At 43.1% G+C, this 22,525-nt stretch overlaps 3 protein-coding genes across 5 annotated transcripts; 1 reads left to right on the top strand and 2 right to left on the bottom strand.

The window, feature by feature from the left end:
* Positions 1-2,590: 2,590 nt before the first annotated feature.
* LOC115177236 (acyl-CoA-binding domain-containing protein 7) lies at positions 2,591-7,054 on the bottom strand. 2 transcript variants are annotated; one of them, XM_029737831.1, is made up of 5 exons: positions 6,569-7,054; positions 6,183-6,245; positions 4,121-4,228; positions 3,025-4,018; positions 2,591-2,886 (listed from the first exon to the last, which is right to left on the bottom strand). In XM_029737831.1, exons 1-3 carry the CDS (start codon positions 6,738-6,740, stop codon positions 4,203-4,205), a joined length of 261 nt encoding a protein of 86 aa, XP_029593691.1. In that variant the 5' UTR covers positions 6,741-7,054; the 3' UTR covers positions 2,591-2,886; positions 3,025-4,018; positions 4,121-4,202. The 2 variants fall into 2 exon arrangements, with proteins under 2 accessions (XP_029593691.1, XP_029593692.1); XM_029737832.1 differs by lacking the exon at positions 4,121-4,228.
* Positions 7,055-9,937: 2,883 nt separating this feature from the next.
* LOC115176948 (ribonuclease P protein subunit p38) lies at positions 9,938-11,808 on the top strand. The gene is made up of 2 exons (XM_029737368.1): positions 9,938-10,037; positions 10,605-11,808. The coding sequence occupies exon 2, from the start codon at positions 10,611-10,613 to the stop codon at positions 11,478-11,480; it is 870 nt and encodes a 289-aa protein (XP_029593228.1). The 5' UTR covers positions 9,938-10,037; positions 10,605-10,610; the 3' UTR covers positions 11,481-11,808.
* Positions 11,809-13,014: 1,206 nt separating this feature from the next.
* LOC115177143 (glycylpeptide N-tetradecanoyltransferase 2) lies at positions 13,015-20,459 on the bottom strand. 2 transcript variants are annotated; one of them, XM_029737691.1, is made up of 13 exons: positions 20,210-20,331; positions 19,659-19,822; positions 19,407-19,524; positions 18,926-19,067; positions 16,643-16,761; positions 16,447-16,538; positions 16,150-16,266; positions 15,862-16,032; positions 15,622-15,730; positions 15,275-15,445; positions 14,304-14,471; positions 14,060-14,197; positions 13,015-13,935 (listed from the first exon to the last, which is right to left on the bottom strand). In XM_029737691.1, the coding sequence occupies exons 2-13, from the start codon at positions 19,661-19,663 to the stop codon at positions 13,915-13,917; spliced, it is 1,371 nt and encodes a 456-aa protein (XP_029593551.1). In that variant the 5' UTR covers positions 19,664-19,822; positions 20,210-20,331; the 3' UTR covers positions 13,015-13,914. The 2 variants fall into 2 exon arrangements, with proteins under 2 accessions (XP_029593551.1, XP_029593550.1); XM_029737690.1 differs by lacking the exons at positions 19,659-19,822; positions 20,210-20,331 and adding an exon at positions 20,343-20,459.
* Positions 20,460-22,525: the final 2,066 nt, after the last annotated feature.

Below are 22,525 nucleotides of genomic sequence, written 5' to 3'. Positions count from 1 at the left end.
AGTACATCAGGAGACGTGGAGGAGGCCGTAGGAGGGCAACAACCCAGCAGCAGGACCGCTACCTCCGCCTTTGTTTCCATGGTAACTAAATTAACATTCTCTTGAAAAACTTTATTAATGAGGAATTTGTCCTCAGTGGTGGAAATGACACCACTCCCAAAGGACAGGTATATTTTGTGTAAAAAACCATATAAAGGGCATACTCACAATAAATATTGATATAGATTTTATTTAATAGACTTTTTCTTTAGTACATAACATTATATAATGTGTAATTATTGTTTTCTCATAGAAAACATAATAGAAGCTTAAGTCTGTGTCAAGGACAAGGGCAAAAAAGTGAAATTGAGGTATAAAATGCATCTGAAAAGTAGCTAAAATATTTGATAGAGGTGTTTTAAAAAAGTATGGGGTGATTCCAGTGTGAACTTAACATGAAAATATTTTTTTATAAAATCCCCAAAATTGACCCGAGGACATGGAAGTGACCGTAGTTGCAGAATCACCCAAATTAGGAATTATTAGAAATTGTTAAATCAACTATACGATCCCAATGACTTTGATAGACATTTCAATTGTTATTTTGTTAGTATATTATACAGCCGAATTATGGAGCATTGCTGTGGGAGTGCTATTTATATCCCGTCAAAACTCCTCATTCATCCATACTGTTTGTGTCCCATGATTGCAGTTTTGGAAATAAATGAACTATCCATCCATTAATCTTTCCTGTGTTGACTCACTGACTTTAGGGACGGGACCGGGAAGGTCACACTTACATCATTCAAGAAGATCGAAATGCATATTCTCATGAAAGTGATTGGGATCAAATGGTTGGTATGCAGGCAACATGGACGTTTGACCTGTAAAACGTGAAGAATTGTCACTCACGATTACCAGTGATGATAGCATAATTTATAATACGGTAGGCCTAATTTGGTGTTTTACGAATTCAAAAATAGATCATTTTCATTTAGTCACTTACAGTATGTGTAGGTATAGGCATTCATGCAATTTGGATGATGCATTGTCTGTATATTCTAAAATGATTTTATACAAATAGGTTTTGTCAGTACCACATTTAATTCAGAAATGATGGCTTAATAATAGAAATGGTGTCCGGTAGCCTACCTACAATAATGGCACTATCCCACTGGTTGCAATTGAAAACAATGCCGATCTTCTCTACACACGTGCATAGAATGACAAATAAAAAAATGCTACTGCTACTACAATCAGCGAAATGTAGGCTAAACTGACAACGGAGTGAAGAGCAGAAATCTCAACTAGCAAGTAAGTCGCAGCAATGAAGATGTGAGTGCGCGTTCACGCGAAGAGAGAATTCTACGCGCCATCGTAAAAACGCAACACCTAAATTTACTCGGGTCTGTCCACGGGACTTGTCGTCCTGCTTCTTGGCTGTTGGTCGAATCATTTTAGGTTTTAAAGCGGTCTCTGGTGGTGCATGATTACTGAGGTATAAAATTAACGGATGCTTCTGGGAGTCAGCCATGTTGACAGACGTCTAAATCTAGGGATAGTAAAAGGACTCATTCAAAGATATTTATAACTAATCCCTTTTTCGCTGTGACTCAGCTGAGTCTTCTTCTATGTCAAGGCGCTCCGCAAACAATCGTTTAAGTGCATGCCGCCACCTACTGTGCGGGAATGTAGGCACAGAGCAAGAGTGAGGTATTCTTATTTGGGTTTTATGGCGAACTACACTCAAAAGGTGTAGTGTCGCCCTCAACTGGACTGGGGGTAAAATAAATGACTAAATAAACATTCTAGCCAATGAGAGGGCAGATATGTGTGAGAACAACAAGCACAACTCCATTATAAAATTGTTTTTCTCCAAGTTTCCAAAATGCCACATGCGCCCACTTATCAGTAAATTCTTATCGACATAAACATGATGAAACTTAAATTCGATCAAATTAAACATGGTAGCAAATTAGACATTTAATTTGATGTTTTTTTATTTATTTTTATGTAACCTTTATTTAACTGTTGACCAAATTCGACATTCTCTCATTGACCTCCATAAAAAAATCCCCAATTCCACTGGTTAACACTGTACTTTCGCACTGATAGACTTTAGAGCGGACTCAAGCCTCTTGCTTCATCGCTGGTTATATCCAAGATGGGTTTATCTCTGTGCTTCTTAACTTGTGGGCCGGTCCAACCAGGAGAACTCAAAATGCAATCTATCAGCCAATAACATCTGTGGGGAGGAAATTCTTTGTAACATTCACTTTACAAACCCATCAGATTTTTCCTGGATATTTGATGATGTAGAACAGTGAAACACATTTTCTTTAACAATAGATATTTTTAAACCAAAACTGTAGAAGTGAAAAAACAACAGCCTCAAGAGTTCTAAGAAATGTTCAAAGCCAAAACATTATGGTCATGACAAAACCGATAAGACTTTTTTTAATGACACCGGTAGGTGGCTCCTTGTTCTGGTCTGGTTCTCTCTGGGGTGGTGATGATAATATGTCCAGCTTTTCAACAGCAGTGTCCACATGTATCTCTCCTAGAGGCTTCTACCAGTGCCCCCCTCCTCCACTACCTTTCCCTTTACTCCTTGTCTTCTCCTCTTCCTCCAGGTCAATGTCAGAATCACTCTCATTCTGACGCTCCTCCTCCTCAGGGTCATAGTTCAACTGTCGATTCCTCTGTCGCCTGCTCCTCCGCTCTCCCACCTCCACTCCCTCCCCACTCTCCCCTTGGTGATAGCGTGTGACGTGGTTCTTGAGGCTGATGTTGTGGTTAAAGCTCTAGACGCAGCGCTGGCATTTGAAGGGCCTCTCCCCAGTGTGGACGTGCAGGTAAGACTTCAGCTGGCTGAGCTGGGCAAAGGAACGCTGGCACACCTGACACCTAGCAGGAGCAGAACGTAATGGAAAACATTAATTTGCAGTCCACTTTCAGCTGATAATACAAACAAACAAAACAGACATTTCAGAGGGAGATGTGTTCAGTATCAAACTAACAGAGAATGCAGTATAAAACACCAACCTGAAGGATTTGTTGTCACTGTGGCTCAGCTTGTGCCTCTCAAGCTTGCTAAGTTGGGGAAATTCCTTGTAGCACATGTTACAAATGTCTCTTGGACACATGCTCTCTGAGATGGTGGTTCCGTTTCAAGATGTAAAATCCCATGGGGCATTTGGAGCACCTATAGTGCAACTTTTTGACCCGGTGGTCATCCTTCTCGTGTGTCCGCTTGTCTTCCCTGGCCTTGAATGGCTTGAGGCAGAACTTACAGTAGACATGCTCTTGATGGTGAAGCCTTTGGTGATGCTTGAGGCCAGCTTCATCCACACAGCGCTTCCCACAGACAGAACAGCTTGAACTTGTTCACACTGATGCCCCACACTGAGTAACGTTGAGATGAGGATGCCACAGTCAGGACAGAGAGGCCGTGAACGTTTGGAGTGCTCTCGACGGACGTGCTCCTCATAACTGCCGAGGTCGTTAAACCGCATGCAGAGTTTGTCAAACCCAACAGGCTCCTCAGGCTGGCCATCACACACACAGCTTCTTGTGTCGGCGTGGAGTGTAGGCTCGCTCGCGCCGTCTCTCTCGCGCTCCATCTCTCACACACACACACACACACACACACACACACACACAAACAGAATCTAAAGTCACCTCCGGCTCCACTGAGGGTTCCCACTCAGCATTAGCCTGCCGCTCCTCTCTGCTGGGCAGTCCCTTCATCTGTCTGTCTCTCATCTCCTTGCTCCTCCTCTAGGTGCAGAGCCCTTTCCTCCCTGTTGGGTGCAGTGTCTGCATCACTGTACTGTGGATCCTCAGTCACCAGAGAGCCAGTCAGCTCCAGTTCCCCCTTCTCAAACACCATGGCAGCCAACAGCTTCTTCTCTTCCTCGCTATAGGAGGCAACACTTCTAGTCTCCTGCTTCACAGACCCATTCCTTTCCATCCTCAGGGTACAACTGTCGTCTACGTCTCTGTATTCACGCGGAAGGACCACTGACACTTCATTCACCTAATTCAAATGAAAACAGAGATCAGTGTTACTGGCTACATAATGAAGTGTGTTTGACTTCATATGCATGCTGAAACTTATCTCATACAGCAGCATCATAACCTGTTCTCCGTGGTTCGACTCATCTGAGCTTCTGGGCTGAATGTTCACGCACTGGTCCTCCTCAATGGACGGACAACATTCTTCAGTGGCACTTCCCGTTCCCCAGACCTGAATGCAATTGAGCACATCTGGGACATCATATCTCGCTCCATCCACCAACGCCACGTTGCACCACAGACTGTCCAGGAGTTGGCGGATGCTTTAGTCCAGGTCTGGGAGGAGATCCCTCAGGAGACCATCCGCCACCTCATCAGGAGCATTCCTAGGCGTTGTAGGTAGGTCATACAGGCACGTGGAGGCCACACACCTCATTTTGACTTGTTTTAAGGACATTACATCAAAGTTGGATCAGCCTGTAGTGTGGTTTTCCACTTTAATTTTGAGTGTGACTCCAAATCCAGACCTCCATGGGTTGATAAATTGGATTTCCATTGATTATTTTTGTGTGATTTTGTTGTCAGCACATTCAACTATGTAAAGAAAAAAGTATTTAATGAGATTATTTCATTCATTCAGATCTAGGATGTGTTATTTTAGTGTTCCCTTTATTTTTTTTGAGCAGTGTATGTTCACTTTAACCGCAAGCAATTCAAAATGTTTGGCTTTGGTAATCGAGATAATTTCAGTGGTGTTAAACTCGGATTTAACATACATTGAAACCCAACCTCCTTTACTAATCCGATCAGTTCTAAAAACCGTGTACCCATCAATACAAATCGAGTTATTTGACACAGATTTCTTTAGCCAAGTTTCTGATAAAAACCATTACGTCTGCATTTGTCGTTTTGGCCCATATTTTAATCATGTCTATTTAAAAAATAAATATTCCTCTGATATTAACATGCAAGAGGCCAAAACCTGCTCTGTTTTTAAAATCATAGGGAGTCGGTAAAAAATTGCATGGTATCTACCGGCCCAGGGTTTGGTTACACATTACCAGAGATCATCAATAAAAGCACAACAATATATCTCAGTTGCCCAATACGTGAGGATTTGGCGGAGCCAGCACCATTGTCAATAAAACGAACTGAGTCTTTCGAAACAGAAAAAAGTAATTCAATAGTTTGAGATTTTGGAAGTATGCCATCAAGTGTAGGTCCAGTTGCGTTTGAGAGTGGTACAAATGTAATTGCAGAGAGAGACCAAGTTCCTAGTGGTATTGACATGATAGTCTCGTCGGAGTGTTTGCAAATTGAAGGGCATAAAGCGAAGATAATTCACTCACCCATTGATCATTCAGCCTATTTAATCCAGGATGTCATTGAGTAAAGAGCAGTAACAGATACATAATGCCGGTTTTTAGAGGTATTTCAGCACAGGTGTGCAGCGACCAGTAGACGTTGTGTATAACAAGGTAGATTTTCCCACCGCCCACGGTGCATCAGGTTTTCCAATCCGATAACCGCTTCTCCGCTCCTAGTCTTCAATGCGCACCTGCGCTCGCGTAACAGGCCTTGCGCGCAGACAGGCGCTCCTGACACGGCGAGCTCCAACTCCAGAAAGGTGTAATAAAAAATAAAGGCCTTCTCAATCCGAAATCTTTGTATAAGTAAATGTCGTAAAATAGAGACTGAGATATAAAAATAATAGTTGTTATATACAGCATCCACCTTCCCGTAAAAAGTATTTGCTTCTGTAAACAGGACCAGGGTCATTAAAACATAAAAACTCTTAAAACTCTGCTCTCACGTATCACACATACAAACGGACAGACTGATTGGCTACCATCTTGGATTCGTGCCACTGTAAATCTGGTAACATACATTCAAATTAGAGCAACATCATCACACATACACACACTCTCCCTTACTCACACACGCACCAGTGTACACTATATCATTTTCAATTAAACGTGTTGGTGAATGGTGATTGCAGCCTTCAATGCCAAGTACAATCTCTAGATGGGGTTATCATTACCCCTTACTGTAGCATTCTGTTCACTAAATGTTCATCACTGGATTAGAATGTTCCAAAGACTGAAACAAGGGTAGAGGATGGAGGGCTAGTGTGGAGGCGATTCCTTTTTTCCATTATGAGAGAAGACAAAATCCTTTTATTTTACCTTTCCTAGAATCCCAGGCCTCCCACTTGGTTTTTCCCTTCATGTCTAACATGCCTGGTTTGTCTGTGGAGAACAAGAGAGGACAGTATTTAGGACATCAGTGGTGACTGGTAAAAAAATGAAGAGAACTTCAGAGGAACCAGACCAGATTTAAGGTTAGGCTTTACGTTCTATTGGCCTACCAATACTAGTGTGGGTATCTGATATGGCCATTTTGGAAAGCAGTTTTCTGATATCTAGGAGATGAGCGCCCTATCTACCCAGAATTTGCAAAAATAATTGTTATTCTCTCCATATAATTGTAATGGTCCTTTCACTTGTGTATGTTCTGTACAATTATGTATTTCAATTAGCATGTTTTAAAATGCACAAAGAAAATTCCGTACCAATGTTGATGTCTGCAAATATGGCCTGCTTATACAGACCATACATGTCCAGCAGCTCCTGGTCTGAAGGTCTGGACTTCACCTTCTTCACATCATCTGCTACTCGCTCAAAAAGTTTCCTTTCTGCTACTCGCTCAGAAAGGAAACCCCCAAACGAATTTCTGTTCCACATGCAGTTTTAATAAAACAAAAACACTTTTTGGTTGTACATTCATTCAATCTCACTACAGTGTAATGTTAAGTTGGCCCAAAACCAACCAGAAGAAAGTTGACACTGTAAGATCATCTGGTTGTTTCAACTTTCTTCTGGTTGGTTTTGGGCCAACTTACACTGTAGTAAGATCAAATGAATGTAAGATCAAATGAATGTAAGATCAAAATAAAAAACGGGTGTGCAGTGCATTCGGAAAGTATTCAGACCCCTTCACTTTTTCCACATTTTGTTACGTTGCAGCCTTATTCTAAAATTGATTCAATAATTTCACCCCTCATCAATCTACACACAATACCCCATAATGACAAAGTGAAAACAGGTTTTTAGACATTTTTGCACATTTATAAAAAATGTAAAACAGATATCACATTTACATAAGTATTCAGACCCTTTACTCAGTACTTTGTTGAAGCACCTTTGGCAGCGATTACAGTCTCACGTCTTCTTGGGTATGACGCTACAAGCTTGGCACACCTGTATTTATTTATTTTATATTTATTTAACTCGGCAAGTTAAGAACAAATTCTTATTGTTACAATGACGGCCTACCCCAGCCAAAACAGGACGACGCTGGTCCAATCCTGTGCCGCCCTATGGGACTCCCAATCACAGCCAGTTGTGATACAACCTAGAATCGAACCGGGGTCTGCAGTGATGCCTCTAGCACTGAGATGCAGTGCCTTAGACCGCAGTGCCACTCGGGAGCCCCTGTATATTGGACCTGTGACTCTAGGTTTTTAATACAATCAGTTGGTTAGATTTATTTCCCCCCTTACTGAAATAGTTGTTCCTGTTCAAATGGTTTAGGTTGTCTTTTTTTTATCAAGTTTCCTAACCCTGACAGTCATTCTGAATGTAGGTTGCGGGTGAATAAAAATTCCAACTGTTGGATATCTTAACTCTGGCTGGATTACAATAAGAACTACACATCACTTTGCAAGCCACCAAAATGTGACTTGCATGCCTAATGTGGCCTGTAAACCAGGAGTTTCTTAGCACCACTGTGTTAGGGTAAAACGAGGCAATCAAAGTAAGGCCTTATGATAAGTGTAATGTATTGTCAAGTTTAATTTTATTTATTTATTCGTTTATTTTACCCCTTTTTCTCCCCAATTTTGTGGTATCCAATTGGTAGTAGTTACAGTCTTGTCTCATCGCTGCAACTCCCGTACGGACTCGGGAGAGGCGAAGGTCGAGAGCCATGCGTCCTCCGAAACACAACCCAACCAAGCCGCACTGCTTCTTGACACAATGTCCATCCAACCCGGAAGCCAGCCGCACCAATGTGTCGGAGGAAACACTGTACACCTGGCGACCTGATCAGCGTGCACTGCGCCCTGCCCGCCACAGGAGTCGCTAGTGCGCGATGAGACAAGAATATCCCTGCCGGCCAAACCCTCCCTAACCCGGATGACGCTGGGCCAATTGCGCGCCGCCCCATGGGCCTCCCGGTCGCGGCCAGCTGGTCAAGTTTAATTTTAATGATAACATTCACCTAGGAACTTATTTGGTGAAAGCCACAGGCCTTTAAAATGAAAGAATTCAACAACAATGTCTCTGTCACTAACAAATATAGTCATGGGTGGTAACTCTACCATTCCCTCAAAAAGAAAAGTCACCATTTGAAATATGCAAATTAGGCTTTAAACCCAAAACAGTGTAACAGTGTTTTTGTTTAACACTAATAGGAGTTAACTCTTGATCAACACTAGTGTTGAACAGAAATAACACAGAGTTCATTATCTCATAGTGTTACATTTGAGTAACACTGACAAGTTTAATGCAGTGTTCATTTTTTACACTTTCGGAGTGTTACATTTAAGTGTTATAAAAAAAGTACTTTTTACACTCTATAGTGTGGGACCATATGTACTCTGAGATGGTGATAAAATTAACTCTTTAAGTGTTGATTTAACGATGCAAAATGTGCTGTGTACATAGTGGGAGCAGCACAGCAACAACATTATTGCTTAATTATAATAAGTAGTACATGCAATGTTTCATTCTAATAGGTTACAGTAGCCTAGCTATTATTGGTCTTGGAATCGTGACAGCACTGCATACTTAGTCTGTAGAAACATTAATATTTGATCTCAAGGGCCTCTGTTGATGACGGCAGCTGGTATCCAATACACCTCAGCATCCTTGCGCATAATTCCGAGATGGCTAGCAAATCAAGCTCTAAATGTCATACGCATTTAAAACAATACACAGGCATGACTCAGTAAATAGAGAACATAACGGTAAACCTAGTCTATATGTGTATGTACAAGCCTACCTACCACCAGCTACCACATCAGTCGGCCAATCGCATCTCTTACAAAAACGTAGGCCTAACCCCGTTATCTAGATCGACTCATCAATTAGATAGAAGATGTGTACGCCTAGTGTGCAGGGAAAACATAGCCTACCTGAAGAGACATCTCGCAAAGTTAAACTCCGTAGGCTAATGTAGGTAGTATTAGCCCAAAGTGTCCTCTCGGATGTGTGAATAGCTCTGACTGCAGCTGTAACAGACTGGGAGCTTACAGTAAATATCGGTCAACGCCTCGGGAGTCGGGACCGCAGTGGGGTGGATAGACAGCTGATTGGCTGACCAAACATTCTGAGACGCGGCGCGTAAAGGACGCTAAAATAAAATGAGATTTAATAAGGACACTTGCATCAATGCAAGTCAATATTGGATTTTTCGCGTTTCATGACCAAATCATACGGTATAAAATTGATTGTGTAGCTCAATGAATATTCTAATATAGGGACAATTCACATGGATTGAATTTGTGGCATGTTTAGCATTTGGAGGCAGTGTTAGGTAAAACTAAATATATTTTGTAATTTGGATGTAGAAACAGTGATTGATGGAGGATGAGAGATGGTAGGCTACCATCCTACTGGAGCTCAGCTGGACTCCGTTCAGTTTTAATTCAGCAGTTTGTGGTTCTTCTGATTCAGAAGTTTGTGCATCTGAGAGTCTGATTCAGGAGACTGAAGGCTTGGTAGCATGGGTCATATGGTTTGTAGCAAATGTTATTAATTGGTTTTTTGTTTTTTCTTAGTAAATTGTCAATATAATATTAGAAGATTGTTTGGTGGCCCTTTGCTCGCGGCCAAATTGATTAGCTCTATGCGCGTTTGAAGGGCGCGGCTATGTTGAAACGTCATCAACCGCAGACATACAATATGGCTGCGCCCGTGGACAGAGCACATTAGTTGTGTGCACTGACCTACAACTGCTTTTTTATTGTTATAATTGAGGTAAAAACCCGACGACTGTGGGTATATAAGTAACTATGGCAGCTTGTCAGCTCGATATGTTAAATTTAGGTTTGTTTGCTAACTTGTTAAAACTACTCGCTATATCTATAGACATGCTGGGAAATGTGTCTGTCGCTGAATAACTAGTTAGCCAGCCAGCTAAGTGATGTGTAGTAGTGATTGAGGGGGAAACATTGTTACAGGGCAAACTTACTACCTTTACATACAGGTTAGAGGACCACAGTACAGAGGCCTTATTTTACTTTATCTGACGATGTAATCTGATTACAGATCTACCCCTATGATCTACCCTCATAGCCAAAGGCTGTAGTGATACTTGTAGTTTTTTTGGTGTTAGTTTTTATGGCAAAGGTTGTACTGTGCTAACAGGGTTTAAGCCCCACCCCGGCATCATCCCTCAATCACTACTGTGAATTAACATTCAAGGAGTCTACCCCACAGAACTAGAGCAATAGATTATATTTATATGCTACCCTGCTGGTAAATGTGAAAACATGTGGGAGTTGAGTCAGCAGTTCATGTGAATTCCTCCTGTCTTCACTCCAGATAAAGATGGCCACTCCAGGCAAAGTGTCGAAAAAGGAGCGGAAGAAGCAGATCCCAGCTAAGACGTCCCTGAACTCCCCCTACAGACTGCAATGGAGCCCGCTGCAGAGTGATGATGTACACTTCATCCTGGACACTCTGAAGAGCAAACTGTCAGCAACTGGCCTGGAAAAGAAAGAGGTGAAAGGCTTTCGACAGTGGGGGAAAAAGAGAAATAAGAACCCACCTACAGGACATGACTCGGTAACTGAGCCCCCACAGATACCCCTCGACACTGTAACACCGGAACGTCCTGTTAAACCCAGAGAGCAAGGCTGGACTGACGTAGCCGCTAGGAGGCAGCTGGCCATCGGCATCAACGAGGTCACCAAGGCTCTGGAGAGGAACCAGCTCCGGCTGATGCTCGTGTGCAAGTCGGTCAAACCGCCGCACATGACGAGCCACCTGATAGCGCTGTGCCGGACGCGGGGCGTGGCGGCATGCCAGGTGCCGCGTCTCAGTGAGAGTGTGGCGGGACTGCTGGGGCTGAAGTGCGTCCTGGCACTGGGATTCAGACGAGGGGACAGGAACGAGGATGGGACGTTCTCCGACATTGTGGAAGCCATTGTACCCAGAGTGCCTGCTCTGCAGGTTGCCTGGATACCAAGCCCTCCCAGTGGAAAAGGTGCAACAGTTGAGGGGCAGGTAGGAGAGGAAGAGGGAACAGCTGAGGGGCAAATGGAGATGGGACAGGAGACAAGAGGCCAAAAACGGAAAATTGAAGACATTTCTCCAGACATTACAGAATGTCCATCCTGCGTACTTCAGCCTCTTAAAGTGAAAAAGATTATCCCGAACCCCTCTAAAATACGGAAACCAAAGACTAAGAAAAAGTAGAAGAAATGTATGTACAAAAGATGACATGAAACGGTAGTGTAGGCAGCCCTGGATGCTGATTGGAGGTGGAGGTCTCTGCTGACAATCTGGAGGAAACACTCCCCAAATCCCATGGAGGACTTAAATGAAATAAATTAGACAGCACACTCAGATGTATCTTTTAAAGTCTAGATGAGTTTATTCCATCATGCTGGTATAGCTTGCGTGAGTATTTGAAACATATTCAGTATTTGGATGAGAGGTCCTGTCTAAACGCTGCTGGTTCTAATTCCTCTTTTCTTTTACAGCCTGCCAAGGAGTTCAATAAAAATACTGTTTTTCAGTTAGAGAAAGGTGTGTGTCATTTCAAAACTACACATTTTGATATTATATATATTTAAAAAAAAGTCTTAAATAAGGCAAGGACTTTGGGTGCTCTCACTAGGGGTATCTGCATTGTATCAAAAACTGTCTCATGCTCAAATTCAAACAAGTTGAAGTATACATCCACAACAGACCCAACACTCAAGGCGCCCCTGGGACTAGTAAACACATGGCTGATTCAGATTCACGGTTTTGGGGATCAGTTCTATTTCAGCCATCTTTATTTGGATGCCCAGTGTTCTGTGCCATTGACATAGGTCGTCTTCCCTTGCTCAGACGTTAAATGCATCAACCAATGGTTGCGTGCCGCCGGGCACCAGATTGCTATAACGTGGTTAGCTGATACGCAAAATACCTATCCAGGCATTGTAAGATCTGGCATGTATCAGCAACGTCTGAGCAGAGGAGCCTGACCCTTACCTTGGTTTGGGCACAGCCCCAGACCACGTTCACAGAGCCACACCTCAGAAACGCTTAAAGCAAGTAACTCCCCACGAGGGCAGCGTAAGAATGAGAACTATACATCTGCTCTTTCCATGACAAACTGACTTGGTGAAAGCTATGATCCCTTATTGATGTAACTTGTAAATCGGCTTCAATCAGTGTAGATGGTGAGGAGACAGGTTAAAGACAGTTTTAAGCCTTGAGACATGGATTACGTATGTGTGCCATTCAGAGGGTGAATGGGCAAGACAAAAGATTTAAGTAACTTTGAACAGGGTATGGTAGTAGGTGCCAGGAACTGCAAAGCTGCTGGGTTTTCACTCTCAACAGTTTCCCCTGTGTATCAAGAATGGTCCCCTACCCAAAGGACATCCAGCCAACTTGACAACTGTGGGAAGCATTGGAGTCAACATGGGCCAGCATCCCTGTGGAATGCTTTTGACACCTTGTAGAGTCTATGTCCCGACGATTGAGGCTGTTCTGAGGGCGAAAGGGGCTGCAACTCAATATTAGGAAGGTGTTCTTAATGTTTGGTACATTGTATTTTCCCCATGTAAACAAAAAAGCATTTTCCCCCATGTACACAATCAACTAACTCAGTTTCTCATTGACAGGGACACTTGTATATCTAACTGTAGTAACCATGATGACATCAGCAAACAGAACAGCTGTTCTCTCTCATCACAGGTTCCTTCATGTGCTGGATCATACACAAGGAGCTACCTGATACTCCAACCCAATACCTTTATTTATAGGTGAAGATGTCAGTTTGATTTTTAAGGGGCTTTAACAAATACTGACAGACATGGGAGGAATGGTGACAGAACACACACATAAGCACAATCCTAAATATCAGAATTGTGCCAGGGAAAGAAATTGGGACCTTTTTAAAATAATATGCTGTTAGCTACACAAACACACACACAAAAATAAAAACTATAACAGTTGTAAAATAATAAAATTCCCATCCTGCATTTTATGTTTCTCAAACACTCAGATATTGAAAAACCTAAATACACAAATAATCGATATATAAAATGCACCTGGGGTTGTTAAGGAGCCTTTCACTCAGTTAAGAACTTAACATTTGTGCTTCAAATACCTTCTTCCTCAAAAATCCCTAGAATCCCCTCCCCTTCTAACCGTTCATAGGAACACCAAAGTCAATAACATCTACGCTAGTTGAATCTTTCCTCTCCCACACTACAGGAATAAATATGTTCTGGCATTAAATGTACAGGTTACTACATTTCTGCACTGTCCAACAAACACAGTTACCAATGCACCTTTTTGAATAAAACAAGAAAAACATTTTGGATGCAAGTCTTCCTTCTCTTCATGTAGTGTGTGTGTACTGTACAAGAGTCTGTCTCAGGCAGAGCATGACTTCACATTCAGGATGTTGATGGTTAAAAAGAGTTATGAGTTCCGGGTGAGCAGAGAGAATGTTCTCCATGATAAAAATTATCCAGGAGAGATGCTCAAAGTGATGCACACCTCCCGATCACTTTGATTGTTGTCATTGTCTTCTTCTAGTTTGGGACTACCTGTGTGTCCAGGTAGAGCGATGTTAGGGGTCAAAGAAGACCTTTGACCTCTGAGTGTGTAGCAGTCACAGACAGACCAGTTATTGAAGAACAAGGCCAACCTGAAACAGAGCGACAGAGATAGAAACATAATTAGAATTATTGACTGATTTCCCATTATGAAATCCTTTCACAGCACACCCAGGAATACACCCCACCTTGTTGACACACACACACACGCCTCACCATGTCGGGGTCCATGGGGGGACATTTCCAGTTAAAGAGGTAATACTGCAGGTTGCCGTCTCCGATGCCAAATTTGAGCTTCTCCAGAAACACCTTGTTCTCCATCAGGTCCAGAGCATTAAACACATCAAAGCCTTTCTGTGGGACACACAAACACACACCATTTAGATGGACGTGATCGTAGTTGTGTTGAACCTTTGTATTTATGTTGGAAAGAGTGTGTGTGTGTGTGTGTGTGCAGTACCAGTTTGGCCAGTATGAGAGTGTCATTCATCAGGTCCAGTAGTGGAGTGTGTGTGTGAACGCTGTAGAAGGAGTAAGCAGCCTTTAGACTTCTGTGCTGTGGATGGTGCATCACTGTGGAGGGCAGGGTGTAGAAACTAGTGAAGTCTGTCAACACACCACCAGCACCCTGAGGGTAAACACAGAATAGCAAATTAAAAGTACTCAGATGTCAGTATCTAATTATATTGAACAAAAATATAAATGCAACATGCAACAATTTTACTGAGTTACAGTGCATATAAGGAAATCAGTCAATTGAAATAAATTCCTTAGGCCCTAATCTATGGATTTCACATGAATGGGCAGGGGCGCAGCCATAGGCCCACCCACTGGAAAGCCAGAGCCAGCCAATCAGAGTTTTTCCCCACAAAAGGGCTTTATTACAGACAGAAATATTCCTCAGTTTCATCAACTGTCCGTGTGGCTGGTCTCAGACGATCCCTGAGGTGAAGAAGCCGGATGTGGAGGTCCTGAGCTGGCGTGGTTACACGTGGTCTGCGGTTGTGAGGCCGAATTCTATAAAACGACGTTGGTGGTGGCTTATGGTAGAGAAATTAACATTAAATTATCTGGCAACAGCTCTGGTGGACATTCCTGCAGTCAGCATGCCAATTGCACACTCCCTTAAAACTTGAGACATCTGTGGCCTTGTGTTATGTGACAAAACTGCACCTTTTAGAGTGGCCTTATATTGTCCCCAGCACAATCAGCTTCTTGATATGCTACACCTGTTAGGTGGATGGATTATCTTGGCAAAGGAGAAATGCTCTCTAACAGGGATGTAGACAAGTTGGGCACAATATGAGAGAAATACGCTTTTTGTGAGTATGGAAGATTTCTGTGATCTTTAAATTTCAGCTAATGAAAATATTTTTGTTCAGTATATCCATCTAATTATCTAATTGAACAGACAAAAAGACAGACCCCTACCTCCACTACAAATGTGTCTATGATGTTGTCCTGAGGGAGGAACCAGTGTGCCACCTCCTCCTCGCCCATAGAGGGCGCCAGCTGGAAACGTCTCATGTGTTTCTGCAGCAGCTCCGTCACCTGACGCACGTCACGCCTCTCCATCACTCGCAAGCCAGGGGTCTTAGTGCTCTACAGAGCCGGAGAGAAAGGGGAGTTATACACATACACCCAACATCACACGTCTCACACAGGCCTGTAACCATAAAGCAAAGTTTATTAGCCCTGTCAGCTCGGGGAAAAGTGTCTTGCTCAGTGAAGGAGAGATGTGATAGATGGTGAAAGTGTAACATTGTGTGTGTTCTTACGTCTGGTAGTCTGTACAGTTTCATGGTTCTCTGCAGCGTCATGTTTCTGCTCAGGTGAGAGAATTTCACCTCCACCAGCTTCCTGGGGTTCAGAGAACGATGCCAGTACCTGTTCACAAAACACAACACTCCTGTTACATACTCTAGTTACAGTCAACTTACTACAGTTAGAATGCATAACTTAAGTTGCCTATGTATTCTTATTATGTTTGGACAAATTCATGAATTGTGTCTGTGTACCTGCAGGTAGACACAGGTTTGGGTAGTACCACTCCTGCCGTGTAGACGGCCTGGAATATACCCTCCAAGTTAACCCTTCGTGTGATCTCCCTGATCAGAACTGGAGCCACACGCTTTGAACGTAATTTCTTATGAACACACAGGAAGTTGATCTCAACCATTTTCTTTAAGCTGGAGAGAGGGAGGGAGGAAAACGTGTGCATCAAGTTCAGCACTGACATGCACCTGTCCACGACGTTGTTGATGTGTGATTAGAGCGTGTGTTTAGGGCGTGTGTGTGTGACTCACGTGTCGTAGATGTGGATATCAGCAGGAATGGCACTGATGAAACCGACCAGTTTCTTATTGGAGGAAACCCTCACCCCACAATGCCACTGGGGCAACCAGCCTGGAGGACGCAACGCCCTGAAAGAGAGAGAAAGAAAGAAGAGAAGGAGAGAGAGGGGGAGAGAGAAAGAAGAGAAGGAGAGAAAAAGGAGAGAGAGGGTGAGAGAGGAGGAGAGACACATAAGGAAGCAGAGTAGTTTAGACAGAGGCCAAACACAAACAGTTTAACAATCTAAGTAGAGTATGGATTTGACTTACCATTTGAGAAAGCTGGGTGAGTAATCAAATCTAAACATGTTGTCATCATCCTCCACATAGTTCTCATTCAACAAGGTGTACAACTCTTTCAGCTGAGAGAGAAAGAGAGTCTTAGTAAAGTCTTCTGACTGCACGACTTTGATGTCTGGTGGCAATGAATATAAACTTTTTAACACAAAGAAACATACACACTCACCACGTCAGCGTTGCTGAGGTCCAGAGTGTCCCACATAAAGCCCTGTGGTAGAGAGTAGGGCTCCTGTCTGATGTTGTCCTTGTCAGCCTCGATGGGCCCATGGCTGGTTACAACCTCATCTGCCAAAACACAACCAGCCAATCACAACCAACCAGCCAGCCAATCACAACCAGGGGACTTGAGGAAATACAGCCATTGTGTTTTCTTACTATAACAATGTGCTTAACTTTTCTCTGATTGTGGGAGTACTGTATCTGTACATATTTACAGGGCCTATAGAAAGTTTACACCCCCTTGAACTTTTTTTGCGTTACAAAGTGATCTTGAAATAGATTTGTCTTTTTTTTGTCATTGATCTATACAAAATACTCAAAATTCTACACATTTTTACAAATGAATAAACATTTTATACTTAGTCTTTTCAGCCCCCTTGTTTAGGCAAGCCTAAATTAGTTCAGAAGTAAAATGTGGCTTAACAAATCACATACGTTATATGGACTCACTCTGTGTGAAATAATAGGGGTCGACATGATTTTTGAATGACTACTCCTTCCTCTGTCCCCCATACATAAAACATCTGTAAGGTCCCTCAGTGAAGTATTGAATTTCAAGCACAGATTCAACTACAAAAGACCAGCAAACTTTTTGAAAGCCTCATAAAGAAGGGCAGTGATTGATAGATGGGTAACAATAACAAATCAGACATTGAATATATCTTTAAGCATGGTCAAGTTAATAATTATGCTGTGGATGATGTATTAAACCACCCAGACACATCAAAGATGCAGCAGTCCTTAACTGAGCTGCAGGACAGGAAGGAAACTGCTCAGGGACGTCACAATGAGGCCATTGGTGATGTTAAAACAGCTATAGCGTTCAATGGCTGTGATGGGAGAAAACTGAGGATGAATCAACAACATTGTAGTGACTCCACAATAATGACCTAAATGACAGAGTGAAAAGAAGAATACAAATATACAAAATACAAATATTGTAAAACATGCATATGTATGCAACAAGGCACTAAAGTAATACTGCTAAAAAAACACAGCAAAGGAACACACTTTTTGGCCTAAATGAAAAGTCTAATGTTTGGGGCAAATTCAACACAACACTGAGTAACTGCCTCCTTATTTTGGTGGTGGTGTCTGCGTCATGGTATGGGTATACTTTACATGGGCAAAGACTTCCGTTTCTTTTCATCCTGAAAAACTCAGGAGGGAGCTAATCCCAGGCAAAATCCTAGAGGAAAACCTGCTTCAAGCTGCTTTACACCAGACACTGGGAAAGGAATTCATCTTTTAGCAGGACAATAACCTACAACACAAAGCCAAATCTACACTGGCATTAGTGACCAAGAAGACAGTGAATGTTCCTGAGTGACCAAGATAGTTTTGACCTAAATCTCTTGAAAATCTATGTCAAGACTTGAAAATTGCTGTCTAGCCATGACCCCCACACCGTGACAGAACTTGAAGAATGTTGAAAATAAAATGGGCAAATATTGCACAATACAGGTGTGCAAAGCTCTTATGAAACTTACCCAAGAAGACTCACAGCTGTAAATGGCTGCCAAAGGTGTTTCTAACATGTATTGACTCAGAGGACTAAATACTAATCTAATCAAAGTATATTAGTATTTAATTTTTTCAGCCCGCCTGGTGTTCAACATTCCCAAGTTCTCCCATGTCACCCCGCACACTCCACTGGCTTCCAGTCGAAGCTCGCATCCACTACAAGACCATGGTACTTGTCTACGGAGCAGCAAAAGGAACTCTCCTTGCCGTTAGGCTAGGCTCAAATCCTGTACCCCAACCCGAGCACTCCGTTCTGCCACGTTTGGTCTCTTGTCCCTCCCACCCCACGGGAGGGCAGCTCCCCCTCAGCCCAGTCCAAAAATAAATGCCTCCTTACTAGCTCTGACTAAGCTGATAGTAAGTACATTTTTCCTGAAAGTAGCTATGACTGTGATATGTGGTTGTCCCACCCAACTATCTTAAGATGAATGCACTAACTGTAAGTCACTCTGGATAAAAGCATCTGTTAAATGACTCAAATGTACATTTATATGAATATATCTATATTTTAAAACATTCTTCCACTGAGTATTTAGCGTAGATCATAGACAAGAAAATCACTAATAAATCAATTTTAATCCCAATTTGTAACAAAATGTGAAAAAATCCAAGGGGGTGTAGACTTCTATAGGCCCTGTATGTGTAGTTTAGTAAAAGTGTGTGATCGAGTGTGTATGTCTCACTCACTGTGTGTGTCCCTACTCACTGAGTTTAGGTACTGGCTGTGTGTCCCAGAACTGGTACTTGTGTTTGGTGGCCTCGTCGATGCTCTTAGCTGGTCCCTGGCAGGACAGCAACTCCATGGCTCTCTGGATGTCCTGCAGCTTCTGCATGGGCAGCCCTGGGTTCTACACACAGGTGAGAAGGTTAGAACACACACATGAGAGAGGAGAGAGGAGAGAGGAGAGAGAGAGAGAGAGAGAGAGAGAGAGAGAGAGAGAGAGAGAGAGAGGAGAACGGGGCAAAATCCCAAATGGACCCCTTACAACCTATGCACTTGTGGAGATCTGAGAGGATTTGATTGGTATATGAAATATGGTGCAACTTCCACTTAGCCTCTCTCAGGACAAGGTGGCGCTATTACCATATTGCTTAAACCTGTCAAATCCAGTCAGATCTCCACAAGTGCATAGGGCTTGATTTGGGATTGGGCCAGAGCAAGAGGGGGAGAGAGAGCGGTTAGTCACCTTTATCTCCTGTGAGTCTGAGGCAGAGTCTGACTTGGCCCCTCCAGAGCTTGGCTTCTCTTTCTTTCTCTTCTGTTTCTTCTTCTTCTTCTTAGCCCCCAAGTCTCCCCCCGGACTCCTACACACACACACACACACACACAGATTTGATAGCTTGCTGGCTACATCTCTGCTCTGGAGTAAAGGTTAGCTGGTACTATTGTCATGCTGAATAATTAAAGTCAGGCTAAAATGGGGCCAGATTATGCATACCCCATTTGAGTTGCCGGACATGTATAAATCCACGAGTACCGCTGTAGGCTATAGTTGGTATACCTCAGTGGGTGTAACCGGAGCAGAGTAGCAATCACTGTTTTACGTCTAGCCTGCTGCTGTAACGTCAGAGAGGGACAGCCAAGGATATGCGCTGCTGTTTGCTAGCAAATGCGCCAGCAGTATAAAACAAAATAAGCCATTTAGTTAGATAAATATCAATTTAGTTTATGCCATTCCATTGACAATTGCTTTAAATGCAAACAAGTCAATCCTACAGGCTACTCACATGCTAAACTGGCAATTTAGCTAGCTGGCCAGTTAGCTTGCAATAACTACACAACGCCTAGCACGCCGAGTCTCATTCATTCAAATGAAAAGCTACTAAGCTAGCTTTCATTTATATGGCTACATTGCCATGACATCCACTAGCCAGCAGAATTACAATACACTTGCTACTCAGACGACAGAGGGCCATCATCACATAAAAACATTATGTGATAGAATTGACGAACAGGGCATATATGGTCCTTGGTCGTAAAAACACTAACGTTAGATGTATGCGCGAGCTCATTATCCAAAGAAACTCATCCACCCCCTACACAGGACTGAGCCACCGGAGCGTGGACGCGTGCTGCCCCGGACTGCTGCGTTTTGTGTCTGGTTGGTGAAGCCGAGCCTCACCCTTGCATGTGTTCATTCTCCTCCTCGTTATCGCCATCTATTCCGCAGGTGTCCTGGTCGTCCAGCTCCAGGCTCTGCTGACTGGCTGCGGACTCGCTATCTTCCGCCATCATGGATGAAAACCTATATATATATATATATATATATATATATTTAAAAATATATATATGCTGAATGAACAGGAGACAGGGAGGGATGGGAAAAACAAAGAGGTTAGTCGGCAATAGCGCCATCCAGTGGCCAATCTCATCGCAGCACGTTTGCAGAGCAGTAGGCTAAATTCCCAAATCACATCGAAACAAGGAGAGGTCAGTGATACACTACATGACCAAAAGTATGTGGACACTTGCTTGTCGAACATCTTATTCCAAAAGCATGGGCATTAATATGGAGTTGGTCCCCCTTTGTTGCTATAACAGCCTCTACTCTCCTTGTTAGGCTTTCCACTAGATGTTGGAACATTGGTGCAGGGACTTGTTTCCATTCAGCCACAAAGGCATTAGTGAGGTTAGGCCTGGCTCGCAGTCGGCGTTCCAATTCATCCCAAAGGTGTTCGATGGGGTTGAGGTCAGGTGCCCTGTGCAGGCCAGTCAACTTCTTCCACACCAATCTCAAAACATTTCTGTATGGACCTCACTTTGTGCGCGGGGGCAATGTCATGCTGAAACAAGAAGGGAAGGCCCTCAAATGGTTGCCACAAAGTTTGAAGCACAGAATCGTCTAGAATGTGATTGTATGCTGTAGCGTTAAGACTTCCCTTCTCTGGAACTAAGGGGCCTTGCCCGAACCATGAAAAACCACCCCATACCCTTATTCCTTCTCCACCAAACTATACAGTTGACAAAACATTCGGGCAGGTAGCATTCTTCTCCTGGCATCTGCAAAACCCAGATTCGTCTGTCGGACTGCCAGATGGTGAAGCGTAATTCATCACTCCAGAGAACACGTTTCCACTGCTCCAGAGTCCAATGGCTGCGAGCTTTACACCACTCTAGCCGACGCTTGGCATTGCACATGGTGATCTTAGGCTTGTACGCGGCTGATCGGCCATGGAAACCCAGCTCCGGACAAACAGTTCTTGTGCTGACGTTGCTTGCAGAGGCACTTTGGAACTTGGTAGTGAGTGTTGCAACCAAGGATAGATGTGCTTCAGAAATCCAGTTCTGTGAGCTTGTGTGGCCTTCCACTTCGTGGGTGAGCCGTTGTTGCTCCTAGACGTTTCCACTTCATAATAACAGCACTTAGAGTTGACCGGGGCAGCTCTAGCAGGGCAGAAATTTGACGAACTGACTTGTTGGAAAGGTAGCATCCTATGACAGTGCCATGTTGAAAGTCACTGAGCTATTCAATAAGGCCATTCTACTGCCAATGTTTGTTTATGGAGATTGCATGGCTGTGTGCTCGATTTTATACACCTGTCAGCAACAGGTGTGGCTGAAATGGCCAAATCCACTCATTTGAATGTGTGTTCACAAACTTTTGTATATACGATACCAGTTAACATTTTGGACACATCTACTCATTCAAGGGTTTTTCTTTATTTTGACTATTTTCTACATTGTAGAATATTAATGAAGACATAACTATGAAATAACACCTATGGAATTATGTAGTAACCCCCAAAAATGTCAACAAATAAAAATATACTTTATATTTGTGATTCTTCAAAGTAGCCACCCTTGCACACTCATGGCATTCACTCAACCAGCTTCATGAGGAAGGCTTTTCCAACAGTCTTGAAGGAGTTCCCACATATGCTGAGCACTTGTTGGCTGCTTTTCCTTCACTCTACAGTCCAACTCTTCCCAAACAATCTCAATTGGGTTGAAGTCGGGTGATTGTGGAGGCCAGGTCATCTGATACAGCACTCCATCACTCTCCTTGGTCAAACAGTCCTTACACAGCCTGGAGGTGTGTTTTGGGTCATTGTCCTGTTGAAAAACAAATTATAGTTTCACTAAGCGCAACTCAGATGGGATGGCATACTGCTGCAGAATGGTGTGGTAGCCATGCTGGTTACGTGTGCCTTGAATTCTAAATAAATCACAGACAGTGTCACCAGCAAAGCACCCCCACACATCACACCTCCTCCATACTTCACGGTGGGAACCACACATGGAGTTCATCCGTTCACCTACTCTGTGTCTCACAAAGACACGACTGTTGGAACCAAAAATCTCAAA

The sequence above is a fragment of the Salmo trutta genome, chromosome 37 (assembly GCF_901001165.1).
Source record: "Salmo trutta chromosome 37, fSalTru1.1, whole genome shotgun sequence".
Classification (NCBI taxonomy): domain Eukaryota; kingdom Metazoa; phylum Chordata; class Actinopteri; order Salmoniformes; family Salmonidae; genus Salmo; species Salmo trutta.
The sequence above is the reverse complement of the archived record's forward strand: the minus strand, read 5'-3'. Positions and strand labels throughout refer to the sequence as shown.